Below are 25,572 nucleotides of genomic sequence, written 5' to 3'. Positions count from 1 at the left end.
GTCAATGACATGTTGATGTTATAAAAATATTCCATGCTTCTAATATTACAGAATAGCCAAATAATGAGATAGCACTAAAATGCTACACTTAGAAGCAGTCTAGTAATTAAAAAAGATGAAAGTTTATGAAATTACCTTGTGATTGTCAATCAAGTTCATCACTAAATCAATGTCTCCATGCACTGGCTGATCTTCTGCTAGCTGAGGTTCAATTTTGTATAACCAATCAATGAGAGCTTGTAGAGCATCAGTAAATTGTCCTGAAAATAACAGGGCTTCCTCCAGTTTATTTTGTCTGGGGAAGTGAAATGAGCACAAGAAGAAGAATAAATTTAGTTTAAAATCATTCATTTTAAGAAAATACACTTTAAGAAAACATTTTTGCATTAAATGGTAACAATCAAGAGCTTTAAATCAGTGTTTTCCTTTTTTAACCGTGGGGGGGCTGAATGGGGATGCTGAAATACAGTGGGATGAACACAATTCTTTTCTGAGCTCTAAACAGTCAGGGAGTACATTTTTTGCCATCTCTGAAGTAGGTAACCTTCTCCTTGCTTCCCTATGCTATCCTCAGACACAGACTTCTGGGGGAGACATTGGAGATTCCACTCAAGTAGGAATTTACCAGTGAAGTTAATTGAGCAACCCAGTCCATTTGCATTGACCAGCATTAAGCACGTTCTCCAAACAGATGAGGGCTGCTCCTCTGTCCCTCCCACCCCGTCTTAAATTGCAGAACTAGCCACTCTGGTTTTAATTCTGCACAACAGAAGCCAAAACAGAAGTCAGAAGAACTCTCATGAGCCTTCTTCTCAGCTGTTGAATGATTGGATTGATTTTCTTTTACCTTTCTACTGATTTTCCACAAATTGTGTCCCATTTATCCCTTAGTTCACTCAGCATGTCGTCAAGCTTCAAATTGTCATCAGCCAAGGTGGTTTTCTCTTTCAAGGAGCGTCCAGTCCTGTTTGTGGTATCGTACACAGAATGTTTGGCACCAAGAGATTTCTGGAATTCCTATGAACATGGAAGAAAAAGAAAACACATAGCATCAAATGCTTACAGATCACAGTGAACTAATCTTTGTCAAATTATTTGCAATGTAAATAGTAAATATTGTGGCAAAAAGATTTTAAGCATACTATAATTTTTTTTAGTTTGTTAGCATAGATAAAATCACATGGAACTTGACACTAACAGAGGCTGTGGCTTTTATCCCTCTCTGGGAACAAAGCAGTTCTACACCTACAGGAACGATTCGGGAAATTCCTTCTTCAGTGAGCGATAATTCCCATCCTACCTTAGTTCCTAAATCCTACATTTCAGCCAGAGGCCGTCCAAGAAACAGAAAAACGTGAAAGGACTACTGGTTTGGGAGCCATTAAACTGAACTCTCTTTATACTACATTTTAAGATTTCAAACTAGCGTAGAGCACCCCAGAGGCTACAAAGATCATTCTTTTTTCGCTCACTGTGGTCACAATGAGAGATTTCCATCCATGAAAATTTAACCCTCTTAAGGCTGAAAGCTGCTACAATAGGCAAGAACTGTGTGCCAAAAGCATACAGATTTAGGTACGAGAAGCAGCCAGAAGACATTTCAATAAACACAGGCAAAAGTAACAATAGCAAAAAGATAACTATAATCCAGGGACTCTGGAAGGTAAAGGTGACAAAGCAGCTGCATTTGCCTGCCCACAATGACAACTCCTTCAGCAAGGAGCTTCTGGAAGCTTTGCACAGAACAGAGGAACACACAGAAATAGAGCTCATCTTGAAATAGCAGAGATGTAAACAGAATTACAGGGTAAACCAATAAATAAATGAATACTGACAAAGGATAAAAATCACTCCTGCACAGCAGCTTTTGAATGACAGTAATCCTTAAAGTGTTTTATTTCATATCTCCATGAACTGCTAGTAGAAAAACACTTATAAAATAAAATAAATAATAATTAAAAAAACAGTCTTGTATATCCAGAATTGAATATTTTGTCAGAAAAAAATACCAGAAAATACCTGTCAAAAAAACAGGTTTTGCTCACTGTTTGCTGAAATGGAAGTTTCAGTTGTCTCTCAGAGCAATGTTTAATATAATAAAATCTGGCGTGGAAATAATTACCAGTTAAAACTCATATTTCCTCAGGGCACACAAAAACTGCAAAGATTCTACATGGTCACTGCCAGCACAAGCAGGACTGCTCAGCTCCAGCTTGCAAGCTGCTCCCAGCTGCTGTGCACCAGTCTGGGCTCTGGTAGCTTATGACTCTTTCACCAACTTTCCCATGTGTTCATAGAATCATTAACATTTTTTAGATGGGAATCAAAGTCAGGTGGAGTGGAAGCGCGCGTGAAGTAAAAAGAAGTAGGCACTGGGTTGTGTCACAGAAAGAGTCTGCCTACTTCACCAAAAGTGACTCAAGGTTCCTGATATTTTGCACTGCACTGTCCTGGTTTTCCAGTTATTTTAGGAATCAGAGGGAGCTGAAGATGAGAAATTGGTCAGAAAAAAAAAAAATAGCATCTGTTTTGTAATTGAGTGTCTCCCCCCCATTGTTCTTTCATTTTCCTCAAATAAAACAAGGAATCATGTTTTAAGTAAGAATACAAATGCCACTGTCAACCTTGAACTACAATAAAAATAAAAATCCTTTTCAAAATGAAAATAACCAGAAAGTTCCATCAACACAAATAACACATAGGTCACTGCTCTTGTTTATTTGATGACATTTATTAACTACTAAAACCTACGTGGACGTTTCTGGATGTGCACAAAGAAACTGCTGTCAGAGGAGGATCATACATTTAAAAAAAAAAAAAAAGATTTAAAAGTGAACAAAGGGTTGCAGTCGATTCATTCTTTGAGAGATTGCACACACTGTACTAAATCTACTTTCATTTGATATCACGGAGGCATAACTGAGAGCAAATTTTGGTTTAAGGCATTTCAGCTGCCAAGATCAGACAGGTAACATGAATGAAATCTCAGTAATTAATTATTTACCTTCCTTCTAATGAAGACAAGAGCACACAGATAAAATTACTTAGGTTCACATAAATGTATTCTAAGAAACATCCAGCATTAGCACAGAAATGGAATGGGTGACCTACTAAGAGTTTTTCCACTCCTGACTTCTAAAAATGAGAAGAAAATTGCTGATAAACAGACCATGAATAACTCCAAAAGTCCCTGGCAATGCACTGGATGTAAGTGAGACAGAAAACATTTTCTTGGCCTTTCTCTTTCAGGACTTTTTTTTTTTTTTTTTTTTTTGGCAGTAACAACTGGCAATGAGCGAGTCCAAATTATTGCTTACAGCACACACACAGCACACATTTAGTTCAGATAGTAAAATCGCTAACTAAATGGAGCAAGGAAACCTTCAAGGTTGGACAGAAAAGACAAAGACTGACAAAACGGGTATATGTGGGAGTGGAAGGAAAAGACTCAAAATACAAGGAAGGACATTGCAGTGCTGGGAGGTTTGACAGCTCATTAGAAAACAATCGAGTCAATTTCTTGGCAAAGGGAGGAGGGGGTTGTTTGAAGTCTGAAGTCACAAAGTTCACCACTCTCCCTCTCTCATACACATTTATCTTTTTCCACCAAAATACCAGCTTCAGTCCTAATGTCCCCATGCCACATCCTTGACTGCTCCTTATTAAAGGATTCAAGAACTTAAGTAACTATGTTCTGCAGGCATTTAATGCATAAAGGAGCTGTAGAAAATCTGTCATTGAGGGAACTGATGAATCTGCCAATCTGCTTGAGGAAGTCTGGACTCATAAAAATGTGCAGCTGTACATATAAAGGACAAGTAGGATATGAAATTTAAAGCTTCTGAAGAGAGGAGAATAAAAGGGCAGAATGTCAAACCCCAGGACCTCAAAGGACCTCAAAGAAAAGTTAGAATATGTTGACTGTACTCATGAGGAGTTTGAACTTTTTATAAAGAAAAAAAGAAAAGAAACAGAGAGGTCAAAATATTGATAAAGTCAGAGAATAGAGTAAAGATGAACTTTAGACCTTTCTCTAAATCCTCAGAATTGACTTCAAATTCTGGCAACAATGACCCCAGAACAAACTACAACTGCAGATTTAGCACAACAGAATGTTAATGCATGTTTTATCTAAAAGTTTTAACACCAAACACAGGTAAAGCTATTTTTGCTTGGCCAACAGCCAACTCTTTTACACTGAAGTAGAACATTATTCTGCTTGATAAACAATACTTAAATCATAATAAAAATGAAGATGATAAAACTATGAAGCAGACTGATGCATTAACTGCTCATGCAGGGCAAAAACTTGCCAGAGGTAAAAACAATCATCAGAAACTACACACAGAGGGAGAGAGATGAGATGCAAAATTTTGTGTATATTCTGTAGAATAAAATAATACTGTAAAAAGTAGAACACTAAAGTCAATATGAAAAGTAGAAGTAAATGTATGCCAAAATTGAAAAAAAATAAATGATCTTTCAACACTTTGTCTCTGAAGAAACTGCTCCAAGATAAATCTTTGGATACAGCCTGTCTCTGAAGATTCAACCAGTCACCCACACTATCCTCACTAATACATCATTCAAGGCTGTTTACAAAAGTAAAAATGAAGTAGACTTCCTCTGTCTTCATTTTGTTCTGGCTGACGTAACTGTACAGCTCCTTTCAACTTCACATCAACTTCGTTTGAAAAGCCATATTAACAGAGGACATTGCTACATTTTCTCCTATAGTAGCTGGGTTTGTGGAAAAGTGCACCTGGAATTTTGAATCCTATGCAGAGAAATAATCTTTTCTACTAACAGTGTCAACTGTACTTTCTGGAGACTTCCATTAATAATGCTTAAAAAGCAACTGCCAGTGAGAATACCAATTATTTTTCATCCTTGAGATAATCCTCTAGTATTACAAGGAAAATCCCAAACAAAGTAACTGGATGGCAAATTTGTGCTGTAAGGACAGAAAAAAAAAGATTCCTTCTGTGATGAAGCATTACTTTTTTTTTTCGTTTTCTTAAAAAAAAAAAAAAAAGTTTTCATAGTGCTGTATAATTATGTCTTTCTTACTCAAAATTAATCATTCGACCACAGATCAGGTTCTTTGAAAAGCATTGTTTTGAGTCCTCACCTGTAACACACCATTTAGTTTTATGCTAATAAATAACAAATAATAAATAATAAATAATAAATAATAACATTTTCATTGCAGTGAGTCCAGAAGTCCACCTCCTTTGCTAACTGTAGTACAGGGCTGACAGACTTACATTTAACTGGGCATCTTGCATTTCAGCAGTCACAACTCACCTTATGCTGTGCAAGCTGCATCTTTATTTTGTCAGGGTCATTTGCAATTTCAAGATCTGAGTCCAAAGATTTCTCTGATTCTTCTAGCCATTCCATAAGTTTGTGCCAGGCTTCATGGAACTGAGGGAAAGTGAGATAAGTGTAGAGTTAAAAACACACCAATGCTAAAAATACTCCACAAACATTAAACCCTGACCAGTCTCTGCAGGCCAAACAAGTACTCCACATACTTGGGAAAGGCTCGGTGTGATTTTTCTCCCTGGTGTCTCCAACCAGCCTGTGGACTTAATCACTGGAGTTATCCTCCTTTCACCCACATGAATTAGTAACCTCTTATATACATACGATCTGTATGTAGCCCACTATGCATCTTTCACAGACATACTCGCATGTCTGTGATGTGCTGGTCATTTAAATTCCTACATTTTTAATACTAAATAAAAATACAGCAAGAATGGGGCTTTGCTACTGCCTACATGGGACAACAGCTATAAATCACTGGGGAAAACTGAATGGATGATTGTCCAAGATGTTCCCTGAGATGTTAAAAAATGCTCTCATTGTATCAAATGCTATCTTGGTGGGCACCAAACAGATTCTTGATCTTCCTTCCTTTCTCAACAGCAGTGCTTCAGGGAAGGAAGCAGGGGAAGACTAACGATTCAGCCATTCAACCACCTTTCATGAAGTGGCAGTCCTTTGGGACTGGATTTTAATAGCTTGTTGTTTCTTTTTGTGTTTTTTTTGTTTTGTTTTGTTTTGGGTTTTTTGTTGTTGTTGTTTGTTTGTTTGTTTTTTAAATTCTTTTTGCCTGCTGCCTAAATATGAAAGTATAAAGAACTAATTCAGAAAAGTGTGAAAACCCTTGAACTCTGTTTTTCAGTGCTGCAGATCAGGCCTTGAAACTGATACCTGTCAGTACTCCTTCTTCGCTCTGCACAGATAGTTGTCATTCTAAATAAATAAAACTAGTTGCATACAGCTTTTCAAAGTGATGGAGAGTTGAAATCATTTCTAATGCACATGTCATTTTAGAACTGCCATGTGTGTGAATACACAGGAAAAACTGATTTTTTTTTTTTTAAATGTTTGTTTTATGGCATAATTTTTGCTCAGAAAAGTTCTTATTCTTGCAGCTGAGTAGCAGTAACAATGAACATGAGAAAGCAGTTTGGCTGTGAACATGATCAAATTTTCACTTGACTAAGAAAACCTAAAATTCTTATTGATGATATTACATTCCTCTCACACATTCTGCATCAGTTATCATAAATTATCATTTATGTTCCTCAGTGAGGGGAACATGAATCTAAAGAAAATAAATGAATGCTCCCTGGTAAGGAAAAGTGTAAAAAACTCTCCAAGTTTTTAAGGAAATAAATTGAGAGATCTTAGAAGATGATGGTATGTTAACTACCGTAAGAACCTGAGGAGGTGATGATTATTAACAAAGAGACAAAGTAAATAAGGGAAGAAAATACTAAGCAATTCTAAGCAATACTTTTACAGACTAGCAAAAGGTATTCATCACATTTTTAAAATAAAGGGGTTGATTGTGTAACTTCTTTTTGCAGACAGATGGCACTAATACACATCTGGAAGCCACACTGACTTTCTTCTTTCAGACCATCCTGTATTGCAGACCCAAGTTATTGCTTTGGTTGAAAATGAAGACTTCACCTTCCAAATGAAGTGCTCTATGATTGCATCACAGAAATTGCTCCACTAACTTAACAGAGTCTGTTACACTAACCCAGACATAGCTGAAAGTGCTTTAAAGCACCAGGTACTTCGAGAGTCTGGATATAATTTCAGCTAAGTTCAAAGAGTTGTACAACAGCTGTTGTCCAATTACCTGTTTGGCTCGTTTCCTTGCATCATCCAAAGCTCTTCCTCTTTCGACTAAACGCTGAACTACCTTTTCCCATCTACTTTGTACACTAATCAGCAGATTCTTAATAAGGACTACATCTTGTTTCTGGCTGAAGTATTTCAAATGGGTACCAGTTTTGTCCAGCTCTATGATCTGATCTCGATGAGAATTCACCTCTGTGGCAAAAACCTTCAAAAAAAAAAAAAAGAGAAAATTTTTATAAATAACATATTACTCATGCACTGAGTAAGCACAGTGTGATAAAGAATGATATAGCAATAAGCATAAAATGCAGTTTAAAACAATTCAAATATTTCTGAGTGCCAGTGTTACAGAGTTGATTTGAACATTGTTCAAGTATCTCAACAGAGTGGGAGAAAAACATTACACATCTGTTTCTGTACATACCTTGTGTTCATCAATTTGAAACAAGACAGTGTCCAAGATAAGACTTGGCCGAGAAGCTGCAGTTAGAGTTTGCTCTGCCTGCGTGAGCCAATTGATGAAATCTTGGAGTGAGTTGTGGAACTCCATTGCTAAATTGAGGGCTTCTTCCAGTTTGGTCTGTAAAGAAAGGTTATATCTTAATAGCAGCTGATATTGTGCAGGGCATTCAGCTGAGTAAACTAACTTAATTGAGCATTTTGGACTAGCCATTTTAATTTAACATTTAATTTAACATTTTTGAACATTCTTTCAACTCAAAATTTCTGAGTTTTATATTTTAAAATAATTGCCTGTGTTTGAGAATATTAAAGGGGATGGATAGAAACTATTTATTACAGATAGGTATAAATACAGCATCTAGGACTAGGATAATTTTTTTACATTAGAACATTACATTTTGTGGTAGTTAATTGTAATGAAACATGTGGATTTAATTTTTTATTTTTTATTTTTTTATACAAAACCAGTAGAATATCAGAAATCTGTGATGGTAGTGCACTTGGAAGAACCTCAAAGTAGTCATCTAATTTATTCTTTTGCACTAAAGAAATAACAGGTTGGCCTAGATCACTTCTGTCTAATATTGCACAGTTGTCATTTTTGTTACTTGAACTGAGACTATATTTGGATAGAGAATGTTTTCAAACTGTCATATTGTTGGCCTAGCCAAGCAGTCCAGTATTCTATCTTTCTGTAAGAAGATGCTCAAACTGTGCATTAATTCATCTGACATTCTTCCATTAAAGTTATCTTAAGAGACACCATCAGTCTTACTTTAAAATACAACTAAGTTGTGAGTTAAATATTTCTGCCTTATACACATTGGGAGCAGAGAATTTCTGTGTAATTATTGACTTTCTTCACTGCTTCACTGAGGTAGAGCAAATGCACTATATTTCATGAAGGGATGAAAGAAAAATGGAATTATTAATTAAAAAAAACGTATGTTGCACATTAGTAAAATCATGCTATCAATCTACATTAGAGCAGAAGGAAGTCACTTGAAGTAAGTGGCAGAAAGCCAATTCTTTGGGAATTTCAAGGAAAAATGGATAAAAGCTAGGAAAATTACTGCAACAATTCTGTACTGAGAACAAAATAAACTTGAACCATCAAATAATTTAACTCTTTCTCTCATTCTGTGATGACTGCAATAAAAAAAAAAAACAGAAAAGCCCTCACTCTGTAAAGTGAGTATTACTAGTATCAGTTAAGATATTTCTGTAGAATAATATGCCCTTCTCAGCTATTCTGCCCCCCAGTTATGGTTAATCAACTTCTCAAATCTGTTTTTCCCCAGAACTTGCTTAAGCATAGTAATGAATTCTGCGCAACTATCTCTACAATTGATTTTAAATCTAAAAGACTAAGCAAGTTTGCACGTATAAAAGGACAGAACATTAACAGTCTTAAATACATGATTTACACTTCTATTGTTATGTATAAACACATACTTTTCTTTCACCAAGCTTCGTTTGTACGGATTCCCACTTTTCTTTTAGGTTATTTATGTCCTGCTCAACATTTGTTTCAGCAGATTCTGGGCATCTTGCAAGCATCTGCTGGCCTTTCTGCATTAGACACTTATAAGTCTCTTCTTTGGCTTCAAAGGCAGCACAAAGTTCCTAAATAAAGAAACCAATAGAAAGTAAGTCAGGTAGAAATTCAATACTCTTTATGAACGTTAGCACAGCATCTATTCCTCCCCCAACATTTTGTGGGTATGATTAAGACTAATAAAAGAAACATATGTAATTCATAAAAAGCCAAATGAACAAAGAAAGGGCCCAGTTCTTCAGGAAATGAGAACTTGTATTGTCTGTCAGATGTTCTTTCTGAGATGCAAAGCTTGGCAAAGAGAGTACTAGGCACTTATCTCATTGCACAAGATTTCCTACAACTCTGTTGGTTTACCATCCATCTGTAGCTAAAACACAAGAAGTGTCAGCATTATACAGTGAGCTGAAAGCCCACACATATCCAACACACCTTCAAAAGTAGGTGGGACAACTTGGGAGGGCTGTTTTATGGTACGTCATCTCTTGTGTTTTGTCTGTATTTTCCTTCACTTGCTACACAAAAGCAAGATATTTTACATATATAAAGAAAATATAAATATAAAGGAAAAATAATGGCAATTGTTGTTTTACCTTCTAATTAATCAACTCACTATTCTCTTTTAACCATGTTGAAGGTGAGGTGGCAAGAGAATTGGAACTCACATACATTCCCCTCATTCAAAATGGCATTTCCAAAATTTGCAACAGACACTTGAAAATGCACCAATGAGGTTGGTGCAGACTCCCAAATGGGGATCTTCTTCCAGATGAACAATAAGTGGCTTGCAAATGGGAGGAAAAAAACCTTTTCCTCTGACTCCGAAAGAAAGAATGTAAACTCAGTATTTTCTGTGGGTTAAGAGGTACTGGTCACAGGGTTGTATCTGATTAAAGAGGACAGCGAAGCAGGAAGTAGGTTCAACCATGAGCTAAGATTCCAGAAAGCTTTGCTCCTTCCTCCCAAGAACATTGTTGTCACCTCATCTGCTTTTTTCCTTATGTTCCCAAACTCAAAATATTTCTAGTTTCCTTAACTTTCCAGAGCACCTTTTTCTGCTGCAGTGCAAGAACCCCTCAGAAGTAAATGTAGGGAGCACAGCACAAGTCACGGCATGGCAAGTATGGCCTGAAACATGGGCTGGGCTCAATGGAAGCCCAGGAGGCCTCTCTGCAAGCCTCTTTCCTGCTGGTGTCCAATAACACCTCTTCATATCTCTTTTATTCCCGGAGCTGCCTTAGCTGGAAATGCTACCCAAGCACAACTCCATTTATGAACTGATTACAGTTCAGGGATCTTTTATTCATGACCGTAGAAACAGACCTTATACTCAAGATGATGATTCATAATGTAATTTCCACGGAGAAAACACAATAAAATATAGAGCAAAAATTTCTATTTCAGTTTCAGGTCACAAATTAATATAGTTTGTATCCCTTAAGAGCAAGTTGAAATTTGGAACTGACAATAAATTGTTCTCAACCTGACAACCCATCTCAGCATTTCAGTTGCCAAAAAAACAGAATTTACACAGAGTTGCATAGATGCACTGAATTTAACTAAGCTGAAATAAAATCCTATATTTTAAAGCTTATGTACCTTCAAGGATAATAGCAAGACAATATCTGCAGTTGAATGACAATCACATATGCTTTTAAAATACATAGTTAGGAAATGACTGTACATATGTACATACTAATGGGGACACATTCACACTTGTTCCAACAATTCAGATATAAGATTCCTTTAATCTTTAAAAACTGGCTTGCTGATTTGCATAGAATATACCAAACAAAATTCTGATATTTTTCAAGGAAAATTTTTTGGTCTTCATCTGATTCCAAGTCCAGGATAAAAAAAATGAAAAGAACACTGGTTCTCCCAGGTTCTTGATTACACAGCCCCCACCCTTGCAGGAACAAAGATTTTGTTTATGTTTGGGTTTTTTGTTGTTTATGTTTGGTCTTTTATTTGTTGTGCTCTTTTTTTTTTTTTTTTTTAAGCACAGAATGAGACAGATTTGAGGGGGGTGTCAAAGAATTAAGATCCTTTCTATGTTTCACCCTTGTTTCCTGTCATAACTGATTTTGAAACTGTAAATATTATTCCTCTGAAAAACAGTTACTGGTAAATTTTGAAAAAAAGGCCCCACATCTGTGGGCAAAACCTTTTGCATCATTCCAAAATAAAATGTGATTTATTAAGTTGTGACAATGCAGTGTTTTAGTGGAAACTGTGCCAGGCATCTTAGAGCTCAGCGTTAGTTCAGTAAATATCACTCTCACATCTGAGCAAAGAGGTCAGAAGTTCAGATCACTGGGCTTGGGCTTATGTCCAAGCCTAACAGCATAGCATGGCTTTATACAAATTGAGCACTATGGACCACCTTCCTCTGAAGTAAGTCTTCAGAAGTTAAAGTGTCCTTTATCAAGCTTTGTGGCCCTACAGGGGAAAAAATCCATAGCTTTTCTCTTATAAAGGAAGGAAGGAAAGGAAAGGAATAATTCAGACATCCTGATCAGATTTCCATTTCTAATTAAAGCAGAGTCTTTATGACCCATTAGTCCTAATTACATCTGTGCTAATGATGATTTCAATGTCAGCATTGGTTAAATAAAGAATAAAAGATCAAGTCCCTTGATTCAAGGTCTAAATGAATGTGGATCCCTTTTAGATTGGTCTTCATATCTGAGAAAGAGCATAAATGGTAGATATGGGGACAGAAGAGGGAAGAGGCATATGAATCACTGAAAAATCTGTAAACACTTTCTGTTTTCCTTTCTGAAAACAAGAACAATGGCTAAGCTTTGGGCACCTCCCAAATTACTACTTTCACTCCACTGAAAATAACAGTGCTGTTGTGAAGGCTATTAAATGTTTTAAGATACAGTACAGACATTGTGATATATAGACTATGCACTGTATTTAGCATAAATATTCATGAAAGATAGTTCTGAAATGCAATTTGCAAAGCATTCTAATACTGATACTTACCATATGGGTATTAAGCTGTTCTCTTGCTGTTTCTGGTAAGCCTCCAACAGGTTTTGATGCCAACAGTTGACGTTCAGTGTCTGTCAGCCATTGCTGCATATCTTCAACTTCACCATGGAAACCTTGGGCCTAAATTATACCACAGCATTTTAGAGCTTACTTAAATGTTTTCCATCCAAATTCTAGTTCAGATGCAGAAGTATATTGGCAACACATTCAATCAGGTATTTTCAGTAATCAGAGGAAATGAAAGAAAGAAAAACAGGAAAGGAAAAACACAACAAAACAAAATTTAAACTATCCCCATCTATCATAATGAAAAAGTATAAAAACCATGCAAATCCTGAAAGAAGACTAAATGAGCCACTGTGAGATCAATGTGTTTTCCCTAAGTAATATACGTATATAGAATCTTCAGCCTTTAAAAATAAATAGCCAAAAGCTGAGGTCTTGATTCAGCTTTGTAGAAGACAAAGGACAGCTGTGGAAAGCTCAGCTGGATCTAAACTTTAGCCAAATTTAGGAGTGTCTGCATTATGGCTTTCAATTAGGTCAATTTCCAGTGCATTTCTAGTATTTTATGTAAAAAGACACTTTTCTGAGTTATCTCTTTCATCATTTCCTGCTCACCTGAATCAAGGCACTGTCCAACTGCTGTTTCCTTTGTTCTGTTTTTTCCAACACGTTTTGCCAGCGCTGATTCAGAAGTTCCAATTTGCTCCGTAAATTACTTGCTTCTTCAACGGCACTTGATTCAATCAGGTCACTTCCTGCTTTCTTAACTGCTTCTACTGTAGACTGATGAGCTAAAACATCATTCTGTAGCACCTACAATTGTAACACAGCATGTATGACTGGCTATGTTGATAAGTTATTGAATAAAGGCAAACATAACCAACCTAGTTCTAACCCAGTGACAAGACAGTAGCTCACAATTAGCACAGGTATACAGCTACAAAAAGCTAATTACTAGTCTAACTTCAATCAAAAGCAATAACAGGCCACTCTGCCTGTGTTTTATTTTTATATCATGGAAAAAATGTATGTATTCTTTCTGAATATATATCTTTCTGAAATTGAGCTTTTCTGGCACTGCTAGTGAGGATGCACATCTGAAACATCCAGTATTACTTCACCTTCCTTCGTTTACTACGTACTTTCTTTAACACCACTTTTCTTTGATTTTGAGGGCAAGGTGTGAAAACAGCACTATAAATAGTATTGCTGACTCCTCTTGGAACAGTAGGCTAAGGAGAGAAAGGAACAAGACGACAACATTCTGACTGCCACTTTGTCTTTTTACACATTCCAGGTCTACAACCAGTCTCACGTATGTCAGGCTAGCAGGACACTTCAATTGTCCTAGGAATATTTATAATGCTTAACACTATTAAGACCCCTACTATTAAGACCTTGTTTAAGATCTACTGCCATCAACCACAGTAAAGTCATAAAGGACAAAAAGTATGTTTGGGAAAAATGAGCTGTTTTCAGAAAGATTAAATAATAATAATAATAATAATAATAATAATAATAATAATAAATCTTTAAAGTACCAGGAATAAAGAACAGGAAAAGACGATGTGCAAAATGGTTAGGAAGGGAATGATAAACCGCACCTAAGAAATTCAGCTTTTTGCCTATTCTCTTTCAGAAGATGTGGTTCAAACTTCTGTCCACCAAAATGCTAACATAAGGAGATAAAAGAAAAAGCTAAACACAAGGGAACTTTCTTCACTAAAACAGTGATCAGGCACTGGAACGGGTTGCCCAGGGAAGTAGCTGAATCACCATTCCTGGAAGTGCTCAAGAAATGTTTAGATGTGCTACTAAGGGACATGGTTTAGTGGGAAAATATTGGTGGTAGGTTAACAATTGGACTAGATGATCTTGAGGGTCTTTTTCCAACCTTGATGACTCTATGATTCTAACTTTTGAATAAAATACACAGACCGAGTCACAATGAAAAAGCAAGTCATAAGCAGTCTTTGTATACAGAATTTGCACACCTTTGCTTTCACTCTTCTAAGCCAAGCTCTGTAAGGTATTTGTTATTTTATTTTCCTAATCGACAAAAAAAAAAAAAAAAAAAAAGGATATTCACACAAGTAGATGCATCTTAATCCTTCCTTCCTGCTGAGGCTCACTAGGAACAAGGTCTATTCTTTCCAAAGTTATTCAAGAGATGCATGTTTTTCCAGGCTACCACAGGATGCACTACTGTGTGAACTTTCTAACCTATAAATTCTATTTTACAAAACGGAAGTAGATTGGTTGATGAGTTTGCTGAACTCCTTCAGTACTGAAGGCAGATGAAGTCATATATGGTATCTGGATGCCTCTTCAGCAGTAAAACACTTTGACTCAGAAAGAATATAAAAGTTTCCACAGAGTGGAAAGTGGACTTACAAACTGTTCTTTGTTTTTTTTTAAAGGGTTTGTTTCTAACAGTAGTTGTATAGGGCACAGATATATTTTACTCTGCACACTCTCTCCCAATGATTACCTGAAAAGATTCAGAAGCTGCATAGCTGAACTGACACAGACAGTGAAAATGTCTTAATTACTGTCAATTTCATTCTATTCTCTCTAAATCCAAATGAACTCTGAACAATTTTCACATCAGGCCAAAAATAAGGGGACAGACCTGAAGGAAAGGATTTATGAGGTTAGTAAGAAATCTAAAGAGATAGAGAAGATCTTTTGCACTTTGGAGATGCTTTTCTAAAAAACAATGAAAGCATTCTTCCACCAGCTCTAAAGCCACATTAGCCAGCATTTTCTTAACGCTATTAAAAAAAAAACCACAAACCACCACCACCGCCAACAAAACCCTACACTGTATGTAGCAAAGATAAAAAGATGGAGACATGGATACCCCTGAAATTTGCTAAGAGTTTCAGAGAAGCACTCTGTTGGCAGGACCCAACCCAGACACAATTTTGCAGAATTCAAACTGCAACTCACTTTATTTCTGACAAGAAAGAACAAAGATGTGTAAAGGTTAAGTGTGTTTTCTAAGACCTGGCCTAAACAGAACTAGTCAAGGAATTTATTGCTTCAAGGAGATTTAGTATGCTCAATGACTTTTCAGTTCCCTGGATCAAATGAAGGTGAAAAAAGGTGGAGACCAGGGTCAGCTGCTCTTTTTTGGCTACATTATTTGCATAGCAAATGCAAGGAAGAAAGGAATATAGAAGAGAAACAGAAAAGATATTAGATTTTCCACATTACTTCAGCCATAATCTGCATCTTGAAGATTTCTATAAAGAGCTATTTATCAAGTGCAAAGTTTCACTACAAGACTCATCACTAAGATAAACATCAAACAACATTTAATATTTGTTGTAATTACATACATGATGTTTGGCAAGTTCAATTTCAATAGCCTTGGGGTCTCCACCCACGGGTTTCTGTTCATTCAGCAAGTCTTCTGTATGCGTCAGCCATGTTAGTAACTCATCCAGGGCATGCTGGAACTGCCCCAAAGCTAACAAGGCACCTTCCAGCTTGTGCTATAGTAAAAATAAAATAAATTAACAATAAAATGATTTCACGATGCTATTGAATTGGCTTAAATTACCATTAGTCACCATAATCCAGAGCGGAGTCCATACTTATGATAGCATAAAAAAGAGAGACAAACAGCTATTCAACACAGCAACTGCTTTATAGTCAAAGCTGAGTTAGCAAATCCAATCTAAAGCCTTATGTTCTAGGCTTAAAATCCTGATCTCCGAAGATCCCATGTAACCAGAGCAGAGCTAAGATTGAAAGCCCCTCTGATCAGAGATGTGGCAGTAGTTTTCATCTTTAAAATACAATTTCAATACAAATGCATCTTGGGGCATCATCTTCTTAGAATGTTTTTTTTTGCAGTAAAATGATTCAATTTAGAAAAAAAAAAACGAACACACCTCTTCAAAGCACTGCAACTTTCCCTCTTTGATAATTCAGTATTTTGTAAAGAATATGAAACATTTTAATATTCATATTTTAAAGAAGAAAGTTTTAAGAAGTGCTCAGTTCAGAAGCTAATAATGATTTTGCAAATATAAACATGCTTTTAACTGCTACTTTAAATGTCATCAAATAATCAGAATGAAATTATAATGATTTGACATTACACTGCTGACAGAGGAAGTGACAGGAGTACTGCTAAGAGTTTTTAAAAAACACCATAAAAGCAGTTCAGTAAATTACTGAAATTAAAATTCCATTAAGTATAGTTCTATAATTTCCAAACAAAAAAGACTAAATATGGAAATTGCTACAAACATTATGCGTAATGAAAAACTTTTCTCATAAAAGCAAAGTCATGAATGAAGCCTCCACCTTCAGATTTACTTACCTGTCTATTTATAATTTTTTCTTCTAGGCTGTCCCACATTAGTCTGAGTTCTGAGAGAGGGTCTTGTACAGTGTGCTTGTCACTTTCCTGTGTTACCTTCTTCAGCAATAGTTCTGCTTGATGGTTCAGTCTTTCCATTTCTATCTGCTGCTGATAAGCTTCTGTTTTAAATTGCTATGGTAAACAGAAAAAGAATAAACACATATCATAATGAATTTACAGCGGATTACAGCGATTACAATAATAATACAGCACTGTCAACTTTCACAAATTTGGGGGTTCATTTTGATGGGTCAAAACGCATGTAAAATACAATTCAGGTGGTTCAAGTTAATTCAAAATATAAAATAAAGTCTTACTATCCCACCAGACACTGCTAAGAATAAGCAAAGGAGGATAAAGATACCCAATAGGAAAGTAGTCTCTAATGATCTTTCTGGTTTGTAAACAAGACAGAACTTGAGTAATGTCTAGCTCTTACAGCAATGTAATACTTTAAATAGAATTATTCTTCAGAAGACCTGAAAGCAATCTTTCTTTAGTACAACACCCTCTTGTACAGACAACTAAGGCACAGTCTGAAAACAATTTGCAGATGTATATTCTTCTGAACATACAGATGGTAGATAGAGACAGTTCATTTGAAGTCATATCATAATATCATAAATAGAGAAAACAACATGTCCACATTCAAAACATTTTACAAGTCAGGAATAAAACCAAGGATATTCCTTAATTATTACACATCCCCACTTTTTATTTAAAATATGTAGCGCAGAGTCAGGAGGATACTTAGTCAAATAATCATATGGACAGGTTTCTGAGTGTGAAACTTTTGACTTACAGATTATTGGATGTTTTGGGAATGATGCAGGAACATGTTAGAACACTTAGAGAAAGCCGATAATGATGGAAGTGAATCTCTGAAGGCATTTTCTCAAAGCATCAAGGAAATTGTTCATTGTGAAAGACAGAAAATTCAATCATAGCAAAAGAACCCCCTTTATAAACTTATAGCTTTTGAAAGAGAAGGAATGCTACCACTAATAATGTAATCCTACCAAACTCTATTTCAAAGCCATCTATCATATATTTTATAATGTAAACTGTGCAATGAAATGTTACTTCAAATTTTCATACAGATCTTTTCTTTAAAACTAAAAACTGAAAATTGCTTATGAGTCGTGAAAAATTCAGAATACTCTAAACAATATTTCATACCTTAAGTTCCTCAGTTTGCTGCTTCACTGTCTCCAAATCCGTTCCAACTGGGGACATGGATGCTAACTTGATGCCAGCAATGTCTACCCAGTCAAATATTGCCTGAAAATCACAATATGAAACTAAATATGAGCAGGGAGAAATAGTATCATGTTTAAAAGTTGTAATAAGTAAAAGATCTGAATTTATTTTACTTCAGAGAACAATATTGCTATGCTCTTTAAAATAAAAAAATAAAAGATTTCTTTAACAGAACCTACGTTCTTGACAATGCAAAGGCTCAAATATTGATTAAGTACTCCATTAATCAATACAAGAATATATGCTGCTGTTATTAGCAAAAAAAATGTTCCCCACTTTACTCCTTGAGTAAAATCAGCAACTTTTATGAACTCTCTGAAAAGTAAGTACAAGACAAACTCTCAGTTCCACGTGGCTGAATGATATGACAATTTCAGTCATGACTATAAAAAAGCACTAATTAACAAACTTCTACTGAAGAGCAATGTTATCTGTGTGAAGAATGTGGAAGACGACCCATTCAGTAGATATTAGGTTCTGAACATCCATAACTAAGCTTGACTGAATCTCCATAGGATAACAGATTTATAACTTCAAACAGTCAATGAAGTGCACACAGTTGCGAGGCTTTACGGGTACTACTTTTGTTCCTTATAGAACCTCAAGGACATCCTGCTTATAGATTATCAACAGCTACATCAATCTGAATAATTAATTGCACAGGGGAAAAAACACCTCTGGTAAGTTCTTTTTGTCTCTGCCTGTTCACCATGATTCACGAGGGAGAAATGAGTAGGAGTTCTTGTCACAATGACCTACAGTTCTCTGATGTAAGGAGAACTACCTTCAAGAAGCTTAACAGGATGAGGCAGCTACAGTACAGCTAATGACCTGTCCACAACACTTTTCATATTGTTTACTGAAATGCGCACCAGAAGGCATTAAAATACACAAAGTACCAAGCTTATACAAACACAAAACACAACATATTTAAACCAATGGCAATATTACTAATGTAATCCTACACATCAACCTCAGCATTGTACGAACAGAGTATCTGGAAAAAAATAAATAATGAGGTGCACCGAAAAACACGCATGATGTGTATTATTATTGTGTTCTGCTGCTTAATCTGCACTGAACACATGAAAAACTTGCCTCAGCATTATGCGAAACTGTAATTTTGTGTTTCAAGGGTTTAATGAAACAAGAAAGATGTTTTTAATTGGCTAAGATTAAGGGTGGCGTAAAACTTAAGTTCTTTAACTCTCCATCACTCAAGGAAAACAGCAGCAGTGACTATATTGACCAATAATCTGTTCCTTTCAGATCATATGACTTTGTCACATCAACTTGCCTATCACGTGAATTACTATGAAATTGTGAGCAGGATTACTATGAAATTGTGTGGGATCAAAAAAAACTCTGTGCTTGCCAATAGGCAAGGAAATTTTACCATGGAATCTAGATATAATGCAGTATATGAACAACACAAAGAGAACAAATCAACAGAAAATACCTGCTTGCTGAATACTCAGTATAACCAGTGATGCATTACTTGTCACCCACTCAATCACATTACATTTTAAATAAAACTACATATCCTATTAACTCAAGATTGGATTAGGTATATCAGGTGTATCACCATCTTACCTGCAGTCCATCTTGGTATTGAACAGCTGCCTGCATAGCTTCGGCAAGCTTATCCACTCGCTCTTTCCATGTTTTGTTTAAGGCATCCCAGGCAGAGTTCAGCTGAAAATAAGTGCAATTTATATCATTAGACAAAAACAATTTTTCTGCCATATAATTAGCATTCACTAAATAGATACTGCTCAGTAGCTCCAATAAATCAAACATGAATATTTCATATTCACTTCATATTAAACCTCTTGTTCTATCATTGCTTAGTTTCCTTCAGAATGCACTTGAGGTTTTATAATACAGAAGTTGCATGATTCAACACTGACTATATATTTATTAACATTGGGATTATAGTCAGTATGGGAAATGTCAAATCATTTGCAGTTGAATCTTTAGAATAAAAGTAAGATAAAAGAAAATTACATCACCAAACATGAGAGACATTAAAAGTCTTTTGTAGTCATGTAAACAGGACTGGTCTCAGTTAAGATACTTTGCATAAAGCATATGAAACTTATTCTTGCATCATTTTCACAAGAAATAGTCATATACTGCATTAATCAGTAATTTTTCAAATATCTTCTACAAAAAAATGAATCCATAAAGCAATAAAATCAATTTTTCTGTATATTCAAATCTGAGTCAATGCTTATTTACCCAAAAGGCCAACCTTAATTTAACACAAAGCCTTCAGAGAAATCTTAGTTTTGGTTCCAAAATTTTATTTTCAGAATTTCTTGGAGGGCAGGGAATACTACTATCAGCTGAACAAGAATTTATGAAGTTTACTGCAAAACTAATGCCTCCCACCTTATTATGTTAGCTTACAATGCCAAAGGTGGATATTGGTGGTATAGAGTAGAGGTTGAACCTTCCCACCAATATTCCACTACATTTTGGAATGGAATGAGCACACTGTCAATCTTGGCTGGACTCCCCTGCTATATCCACCATATAGTCTGGATTTGGTGCCCCCTCTGATTTCCATCTGTTCGATTTGATGATAGACTGCAGGGCAATATTTACCTAGCAATGATGCCATCATTGCAGAACAGTGGGTCACACCTCTATTGGTACAGATTTCTATGACCATGGCATGGAGGCTCTTTTTCATTGCTGGCAAAAATGCACAGCTAATGATGGTGACTGCGTTGAAAAACAGTGTTTTGTAGTTGAGAATTTGCTCTATCAAATAGTGTTACTGTGCTCTTTGTATCTGTTGCAGTATCCAAGGAAATAAATAGGAGGCATTACTTTCTGAGCTACATACATAATGTTAATAAATTTGAGCAACTGCATTTCCCATACCTCATCTATACTCTTGTTGACAATAGGTTTGTCAGGCTCTCCGCAAGCAGCTCTAAGTTCAGAGCCTAGGCTCACAACTGTTTCTAGTTCTTCTTGCAGTCCATCAATTTCTTCCTTAGCGGCCTACAAGGGAAAAAAAAAAATCCAACACTGGTAATACTACATTCAATAATTTATGTATGGCTTGCTTTTAAGACAGAAACACATCCATGTTTGACTTCTGTTTTCTTTAAAGTCACCTGGACTTACTACTGGATGCTTAAAATATCAGCATCCTTTTGCAGTGTCAGAGTAAATCAAATGACAACTGTCTAAATTATAAACAGATAGTGATGTCATTTTATATGAGATGGAAAAAATAAACAGGAAGTTTTAAATTAGGTTTCTTTAATCAAAATGTTTTCTTTTACAGAGGTTATCATTCACTTTCAAATCTGCAACTATCAGCGTAAATAATTATAGACTTGGAAAGTAATACACACATCCATATGCCTTTCATTTAGATGTTGTGTCTTACCTGGAATCTAAAGTATGAGTAACTTTTACAAGTCTCAGTGACATATATATCTGTTTATAAGCATGCATATAATATGTACATATAATGACAGGCATAAGCTGCATGCTCATTGCAATTAAGCACTGATATGTATCATTTGCCATAAACTCTTGAGATATCATTATAGTAAATTTCTATATAATTATCCCTCTTTGTCTCTTAAAAAAAAATAAAAAAAAATCCTGTGTTATTTCTTAATAATTCTGTCTTTTCTCTGCATACTGTAAATAAAATACTTCAATTCAACTTAAAAAACAGACCTCAGCAGCTTCTTGCTGTTGCTTGACTACAGATGGGTCAACTCCAGGTCCCTCCAGTTCTCGAATGAAGTCTTGAGTATCTTTAATAGTAGCTACGAGAGCCATATGATCACACCAGAACTTTTCAGCTAGTTCCATAACATCCAACAATTTGGCTTCCCTTTCCTCAGTCAAGGTCTGGATGTCTTGCCAAATAAGGACCATTTGGTCTAGTTTATCTTGCACAGCTAAACAACAAAGGAAGGAGATTACTATTTTGGCAAACAATTCTTGGCCATATATATCTCTACAGCTCTACAACAGAAACGTATGTGTATATTTTAAAACTTAGACTGACTTTAAAATTGGTTCTTTACAAGACTTTTTACAATGTTAAGTGGAAACAACAAACAAGACATTTAAAAAATAAAACAAAGGTCAGATCCACACTGAATTACTAAATGAATGGCTTGGTTTTTTATATCTCCAGGAGAATACAACCCCCAGATTAGTGGCCATCAAAAATTAAGATTTTTATGTGATGAAGCTTGCTGCATTTCCACTGCATGAGTCTTTCCTCAGTGTACTACCTTTAGCAGATACATCCTTATCTGCCCCTTCTGAGCGAGCGATCATTTCCTCCCCTCGCTGCTTAAGCGTCTCATAGACAGGCTGAAGTTTTTCCAGATCCATTGACACATTCTTATTTTCACTGATTTGCTCTTTAATCTTCTCAACCTCTGCTGAGATTGAAGGTGGCTGCCTCAGGCGTTCAACTATGCGTTGCAAACTCTCAAGAGTTGGATCTATCTTGTCATGAAACTGAGAGGGTGGAAAAGGACAAAAAGAAAAAGTAGAGAAATTAGAACAAAAGCATTTGAAAAATTGCCTCTGAAAGTTCTCTTTCGTACTTTAAGATTAACATATTTAACATCTCTAGTTAGGTATGTACAACTAGCAATACCCCCAGGTGGCTCTCTCCCTCTTAATCATAGAATCATAGAATCACAAGGTTGGAATATCTAAAAGAATCACATGACTCTGCAAAATGGTGGTACTTCTCAGATTTAAGAGATATAGAATTTTACTATCAAGTCTGAGTTTAATCCTGAAACAATCCATCTGAAAATACTACACAGGGCAGGACTTACCTGCATGCAGTCAGTCCTGCATAATTAATGTGTTACTTTGTATCTTATTTTGGAAAGCTGTGGTTTTCTGATTGCATCATTCTAGAAGGATACTTATGTTAATATTAATTACATGTACTTTCATATCAAGACCACCATATTGCATATAAGCCCTGATTAGAATTTGATATTTAAGGTCATTCAAAAAGACATTTGCCTAATGCCCAAGTGATGCTCATTAGTGCAGTAAATGTACATTACTTCCTGAACTAAAAGTTCACAGCAGCATGTATTACATTCATCCACATTTGAGTCAGAGCCCATGCGCCCAGAAACTCTGTTACATCTACGTTAATTAGCATCATTTATCCTTTGGTCTAAAGTTAAGCACTAGTATACTCTGCTGGATTCATACAGATTACTATAAGCATCTCACAACCATGCCCCTTCCAAGTTACAGAAATCATTAAATTGTGAGTACAAAACCAGCAGGATCTACATAAAGCACTCTGGACTACACCTGGGGAGTTTGCTAGCAAAAGCACAGCAAAACAAGCTTACTGTACATGAGCAAATAGCTACATCCTTAGTATTCAAAAAAATGCAAAACAAATGTAATTCATTTTTCCCAGTGTACAGACTCTAATGTTACTAACCCTATTTTCATTAGAAGTGCAACTATCATACAAGCTAGCAAAACGCAATATATAAAGATAAGCAAGCTCCCTACATTCCAGACTTCTGAAAAACTGATTATGGCAAGAAAGACTTACAGAAGTGATAACAACTGAAATAAATTTGGCAATATTCAAATCTGATTTTAGGACACATATCCTGCATTTTTGAATTCTCAGTCCATTCAGTGGGCCTCATTTTACTCCGACTTCAATGACTGAGACAAGGTGATTTAGAACTTAAAAGGAGGAAAGGCAAGTCATTATAATCTCTCTTTCTGGCTCCATAGGTCACATACTGCCTTTGATACATAATGTAATTTAACATAATTTGAAACCTTAAGAGTTAAATAATTATTCCTGGTCTGTCTAGACAAACACTAACATATCCACCATATTACAGAGTCTAAATATATATTTACATATCTTAATAAAGACAGAGTTTATATAAAATTACATTCTGCAAGTTAGAATGTTTGGCTTTTCCATTTGCATACACATTTACGTACATTAAATACTTTAAGGTTCATTTTATAAGTAATTAAGTATTTTCTCAACATCTGTTTATATTCTAGCTGCTACCAAAGAATGCATTTTCCTTCTTGCTTTCTGGTCTTAGCCTTCTGTACCTTTCTGTGCTTAATCACATCTTGTTCATGTCTATCACATAAAAAGCAAGGGCTCAAACACTAAATAAATGTCTTGATTTTCAAACATGCAGCATATATGCAAAAGAAAAAACACTGAATCTAAATAAACAGGCATCTTTCAGAGGTGTGAATAAAGAGGCTATTTAGAATGAGTGAAAGTAGCATGGAAAATAGTGGCTACTACTACGTCAAAAAATGAATAACATCTGATACCACTTTTCAGATTCAATTCTGTCTGTAATGTCTAGGAATACAACGTTAAGAACCATGACCTATGAAGACAATTATTTAGAATGTAGAACTGATGAGAACCTTAAGATCTCTTTCGTGATTTAGTGTTTTAGTCCTGGGAAGAAATATAGCACTTAATTGCCAGCCAACAGACAAAAAAGGGAATTTACCATAAAAAAGTGACAGGACACAAAACTTCTATCAGGTTTTTGTGTAGGTTCATGTACACAGTTAATGAGGATTTTTTTTCTGAATTTGCTGTCATGTAAAAGGATTTCATTTTGGATTTAATGACAAATTAATCCAGTATTATGAAGTTCCTAGGAATGATACCTATCAATACTCTAATAAGGTTCATTCCGTAGAGTAACTAACCTAAGATACACAGCTTTTGTGGACATGACCTGAATTTTATGCTTATAATATTGATAATATTTTGTGAAGTCTAACTTTACTCATAATTCCTTTACATGAAAAGGACCATGCATGGTTAAGTACCCTCTAGTTCCAGTCTATTAAAGGACCAACTGTAGTTGCCAAGTTCTAGATACGATGATATGCAAAGCTAACTGATTTACAGAGACATTCAGATCAAGCACAGCATCAGCTATTAACAGACCAGTAAAAGAAAACTGAATAAACTGAAAATCTGACATTGTTAGATCAAATATTCCTTTTTTGACATTTTACAATTGAGAACTGGTAATATTTTTCAACTGCAGCAGACTTATAAAATTATAACCCCTCAGGAAAATCAACGCCATGAGAAGCAACATGAACATTCACACACTACTCAGCTGAAAAATTCACATAAAACAGCAGTTTAGTCTCGACATATATACATATGAAATGATAATGTCTGTGTATCTTTCCATTCATATGAATCTAATCATACGTTAAACTTAAAATGATACCTGGGTACACTGAGAAATGGCTTCATCCAGTGCCAGTGCTCGTTTTTTGACATCTTCCTTAATTTTACTGTAAAGGGTGTCAGCTGCCACATATTTCTCTTGGATAGAGAAACCTTCTCCTGGGCTCAGCTCCAGCAACTGAGGCCCAGTTTTATTCATCTTATCTATATGAGGCTTGTGCTCAGCAATCAGCTCACGCAGTTGCTATAACAAATGAAAAAAACTTATCAGTTTCTTAGGTTTAGACCACCACATTACAGCTGTCCACACTTCAAACATCCAGCTGGCAAGAAATTCCAAACAAATACCTGTCATCCTAATGTAAAGCAAAATAATATTAAATAAAGTTAATGACTGCTCTGCCAGTGATGATTCCCTTTCCAAAAGGGAGAGCTACCCAGCCAGGAAACATCACAATTAAAGATACATTGGAAAGGGCCATGAAATACTCCTTC

At 35.6% G+C, this 25,572-nt stretch overlaps 1 protein-coding gene across 23 annotated transcripts in view; it reads right to left on the bottom strand.

Moving 5' to 3' along the window:
* DST (dystonin) overlaps nt 1–25,572 on the bottom strand; it is a 297,941-nt gene that overhangs the window by 23,466 nt on the left and 248,903 nt on the right. For all 23 annotated transcript variants that reach the window (XM_090136226.1, XM_090136238.1, XM_090136239.1 and 20 more), the window contains 16 exons: nt 25,118–25,321; nt 22,109–22,340; nt 21,540–21,766; nt 20,724–20,846; nt 19,425–19,526; nt 17,751–17,852; nt 16,530–16,703; nt 15,538–15,693; nt 12,809–13,006; nt 12,179–12,307; nt 9,082–9,252; nt 7,589–7,744; nt 7,163–7,369; nt 5,308–5,427; nt 848–1,017; nt 136–295 (listed from right to left, as the gene is read on the bottom strand). In XM_090136226.1, the coding sequence (XP_089992352.1) occupies nt 136–295; nt 848–1,017; nt 5,308–5,427; nt 7,163–7,369; nt 7,589–7,744; nt 9,082–9,252; nt 12,179–12,307; nt 12,809–13,006; nt 15,538–15,693; nt 16,530–16,703; nt 17,751–17,852; nt 19,425–19,526; nt 20,724–20,846; nt 21,540–21,766; nt 22,109–22,340; nt 25,118–25,321 (2,631 nt within the window). The remainder of the gene's footprint in view (nt 1–135; nt 296–847; nt 1,018–5,307; nt 5,428–7,162; nt 7,370–7,588; nt 7,745–9,081; nt 9,253–12,178; nt 12,308–12,808; nt 13,007–15,537; nt 15,694–16,529; nt 16,704–17,750; nt 17,853–19,424; nt 19,527–20,723; nt 20,847–21,539; nt 21,767–22,108; nt 22,341–25,117; nt 25,322–25,572) is intronic.

Source organism: Phasianus colchicus, chromosome 2 (assembly GCF_987193195.1).
Source record: "Phasianus colchicus chromosome 2, bPhaCol1.hap1.1, whole genome shotgun sequence".
NCBI lineage: Eukaryota > Metazoa > Chordata > Aves > Galliformes > Phasianidae > Phasianus > Phasianus colchicus.
This window is presented reverse-complemented; position numbering and strand designations above follow the sequence as displayed.